The following is a 4,226-nucleotide window of genomic DNA, read 5'->3' as shown; positions in this document are numbered from 1 at the left end:
TTACAAGCAGCCTTAAGCTAAGTCTTATACCAGCCGTTGTGACCCTCGTACTTAGTGCACTCTATATAAATGAGAGAACAAAACAACAACAGGAAGTAGGATATTACCTTCATTGTTGAAGGCCAGAACATGTGTACATCCTGGTGCGTACACCCTCTGCATCTCCGTAGCCTCTACGCCTCTATGTTCATGCCCCTATACTCACTGTGGGGATTTTAGCCATGGCAGTTAGCGTAGAAGATTCCTGCTCTGTTAACCTAAAAACTGGTTTTAGTCATGAAACTTACCATGTCCGTGGAAATGCTGACCGTCTATTTCTTCTCCCATGTGGCAACGAAAAGGTGGGGTCCACCAGACCGCCCACGTGCGTCACGTCGCGGCTCCGAAACATAGCTGTCGTAGCGCCTACAACACTAGAATTGGTAGACAGCTCCGGGCGAGGCCGACGCAGCCACACACGCACAAAGTATCTGAGCTAGCGGCCAAGGCGCCAACCAAGCCGCAGGTCCTCTCCCTGTTCCTCCTCGTCCCCTCTCCTCCTGGCCAGACAAACTAGTTAAGCCCCAGCGCAACGGCTGATCGAGCTGAGAGCTCTTTAAGAGATCGAGTGGTGGCTGGTGCCTCAGCGGCCGAGCCGAGCGAGCGAGCGAGCGAGCAAAGTACAGTAGCTGGAGCTCGCAACTAGGACTAGGAATGGCTTCGCTGCAGGTCGGCGCCGGCCGCGGCGTGGGTTGCTGCTTCGGCCCGCTGGACGGCCGGCGGCAGGAGAGGAGAGCGATGGCGGCGCTGCGACCGCCGAGGGCGGGTGCGGGGGCGAAGGTGGCGGAGGAGGACAAGGTGAGGCTGGGCGAGTCCAGCGTGGCGGTGAGCAAGCTCGGCATCGGTGCATGGTCGTGGGGTGACACCACCTACTGGAACGACTCCGAGTGGGACGGTGAGACACTCGTTTCGCCACATGTTTTATGTTGCGACGTCGCGTACGTGTTCATCTGGATCCATAGGTTCGTTTTTGCCTCTAACATCACGTCCTCGTCGAGACGACGCACGATGAAATTATATTGGGACTTGAACTGCTTAAACTTTACAGCTAAATTTACATCTACGATTTTACATGCCTGGTCTACGTTGTTTACAGGGTCAGTCAGAAAGTGTGACTAGGAAATTAACACTCTGAAACGCTGGTCATGCTTCCCATGAAGCATGATACAGTATGATCCAGATTATTTGCCTGCAGGAGAAGAGAACCATGTAGCCTAAAAACATATTACTCCCTTTGATCCACATTATTTGTCGTAGCTTTAGTATAACTTTAAATTAATATGAATCGAAGGGAGTAGGACTTATTTTCCCGCGAAAAAGAAAAGTACTCAGGGATTTTCATCCTCAAAAAGGGTTAATTTGGCATGCAGACAGGAGACTGAAGGAGGCTAAAGCAGCATTCGACGCCAGCATCGACAACGGAATGACTTTCTTTGACACCGCCGAAGTATACGGCACAGCGGTAAGATCAAGTCTCACCGTTTTTTTTCCTTTTTTGTGGGTAAAAATCTGACGGATTGATTTCCTAATCATCGAGTCCCAATTTAACGCATAAATGGACGGGGCATTTTGGTTCTCGGACTCAGATGAACCCACGAGTTAACAGTAAATTCGCCAAAAATAGTAAAAAGAATTTTAAAACAATTGATTTTTTTGTGGAAAGATGCTTGAGTTCTTGAGGTCCGTGCCAAAAAATCAGCGCATTTCAACATCTGATGAGCTCTTAGCGAAAAAGACAAATTCAGCGTCTGTGAAAAAGTTCACTGTTTTGCACAGTTTGGACCTGATTTTGTTCTTTTTTCTGAGAACTACTCACATGTCTGAATGAGCTAAAACTTGGCACGAACATCACGCATTCAAAGCATCTTTCATAAAAAAAATTAGAATTTTTAAAACTTTTAAGTTTTTTTTAATTGACTGTTCACGGAGGGAGTAGTTATTTGATAATTTTGCCCATCACGAAGGGTGTAGATGAGCTCTGGAGCCGAATTGGATATTTGATAATTTTGTACTCCCTTCATAAATTAATATAAAAGCATTGCATTTAGGTTCCTACTAAACGCTCTTATACTAGTTTACGGAGGAAGTAGTTATTTAATACAGTAAGTTTTATGTCTTGTGTCCCCATGCAGCTCATGGGAGCAGTGAATTCAGAAAGCCTACTGGGAGAGTACGTAAACCAACCCGTCACTTCTCCATAAATTACCATCAGAAATTCACAAATGAAATTATATCGATGACTAGTGATGGATGCGTGTCCTTATATGCATGTTGATGACAGTTTCATCAGGGAGAGGCAGCAGAAGGGGGCGGTGGATGTGACCGTGGCCACCAAGTTTGCGGCGCTACCCTGGAGGTTCGGACGTGGCAGCGTCCTCTCCGCGCTCAAGAAGTCGCTGGAGCGCCTCGGCCTCCCCTCCGTCGAGCTCTACCAGCTCCACTGGTCCGTCAATCCTTAACTTGTCTGAATCTCTGCCTAGTTCTGAATTACTGTATTCTTCAGACTTTTGCTGACGGACAAACACTCGTTATCTTTTTCAGGCCAGGGCTATGGGGAAACGAAGGTAGCCAATTATTCATATTGATCCAAGGTGCATGAACAGACTTGATATTCTTGATATTTCATTCAGGGTACCTTGATGGCCTGGCGGACGCGTACGAGCAAGGTCTCGTCAAGGCCGTCGGAGTCTCCAACTACAATGGTACTAACATCTGATCTTCACTGGCCATGGAGTAGAAATGCCTTACTCATCAGAAGATAACAGTTGATTACCCACTGGATGTTTGACATCAGAGAAACGCCTCCGGGACGCACACGGGCGGCTCAAGAAGAGGGGCGTCCCGCTGGCCGTCAACCAGGTGAACTACAGCCTCATCTACAGGACGCCTGAGGAGAACGGCGTCAAGGCCGCCTGCGACGAGCTCGGCGTCACGCTCATCGCCTATTCCCCCATCGCCCAAGGTTTCCTTCCTTTTCTCCCTCGCTTCCTCCCTCCCTGCTCAACTTCTCCATTATTGATTGATGAATCATCTTTATTTTCTTCATTAATCATCTTTTCCTCATTATTATATGGATTCAGGTGTTCTGTCAGGGAAATACACTCCGGAGAATCCACCTACGGGTCCTCGGGGTAATACCTACACTCCCGAGTTCCTCACCAAGGTGATACCATTTTTGAAACCGTTGCACAATGCTTGGATCTTCGTGTCCCCTTGACAAGAAAAACTGCCCACTGAAGATGCTTGTTTCCTAATGTTACGCAGCTCCAACCACTGATGAACAGGATCAAAGAGATTGGAGTAAGCTATGGCAAGAACCCAACACAGGTGCTTCAGACTACATTAATCAACTCATCATGTTTCCCTCTCTGAAAAACAAAGGATCGATCCTGAATGAAATTGTATATATAGATAGATAAGGGATCTGCTCAGGAGAGTTTAATGAATTGTTGCGGTTTCAGGTGTCTCTCAACTGGCTGACCTGCCAGGGCAACGTGGTGCCCATCCCGGGGGCCAAGAACGCCGGCCAGGCAATGGAGTTCGCCGGTGCACTCGGGTGGAGCCTCACCTTCGACGAGGTCGAGGAGCTGCGGACCCTCGCGCGCGAGATCAAGGGAATCAAGATGCCCATCGAGGAGTCATGATGCATTGGATTATATGACATCACTTCTACTCTTGTACAACTTGTACAACTTGTACCTGGTGTACGTCGACGTCGACATGATCCATTGCAACCCCATCTAGTAGAAGAAGTAGATGTAGACGATAAATAAAGTGATCGCAAAGAAAAAAGACGATAAATAAAGGACACGAATACGGCGCTGAGAGCATCTCCAACCGGACAACTCCAAAGCGCGTTCGTCGCCGGTCGGTGCATACACGACAACTTCTTGCTAGTTCAGCAGACCGCGCGGCAACTCCACAACCTCAAGAACCCTCGGGTCATCCTCAAGCCGGATATTGCGCGCGCGTTCAACTCCGTTTCCTAGGCATTCCTGCTGGACACTATGCGTCATCTCGGGTTCGGCCACCGGTGGCGCGAGTGGATATGCATCCTCCTTGCACGGCCAGCACATGCGTCCTCACCAACAACGTCCCTGGAACACCAATCTACCACCGATGTGGGCTACGGCAGGGGACCCTGCATCCCCTATGCTCTTTGTCATGGTGATTGACACCCTCAACAA

General features: G+C 48.8%; 1 protein-coding gene across 1 annotated transcript; it reads left to right on the top strand.

Moving 5' to 3' along the window:
• Window positions 1–538: 538 nt before the first annotated feature.
• Window positions 539–3,864, top strand: LOC119363834 (uncharacterized oxidoreductase At1g06690, chloroplastic-like). Its single transcript, XM_037629200.1, has 10 exons — window positions 539–934; window positions 1,410–1,501; window positions 2,172–2,209; window positions 2,321–2,482; window positions 2,581–2,603; window positions 2,670–2,741; window positions 2,834–3,001; window positions 3,120–3,202; window positions 3,304–3,366; window positions 3,501–3,864. The coding sequence occupies exons 1-10, from the start codon at window positions 694–696 to the stop codon at window positions 3,681–3,683; spliced, it is 1,125 nt and encodes a 374-aa protein (XP_037485097.1). The 5' UTR covers window positions 539–693; the 3' UTR covers window positions 3,684–3,864.
• Window positions 3,865–4,226: the final 362 nt, after the last annotated feature.

The sequence above is a fragment of the Triticum dicoccoides genome, chromosome 2B (genome assembly GCF_002162155.2).
Source record: "Triticum dicoccoides isolate Atlit2015 ecotype Zavitan chromosome 2B, WEW_v2.0, whole genome shotgun sequence".
Classification (NCBI taxonomy): Eukaryota; Viridiplantae; Streptophyta; class Magnoliopsida; order Poales; family Poaceae; genus Triticum; species Triticum dicoccoides.
This window is presented reverse-complemented; position numbering and strand designations above follow the sequence as displayed.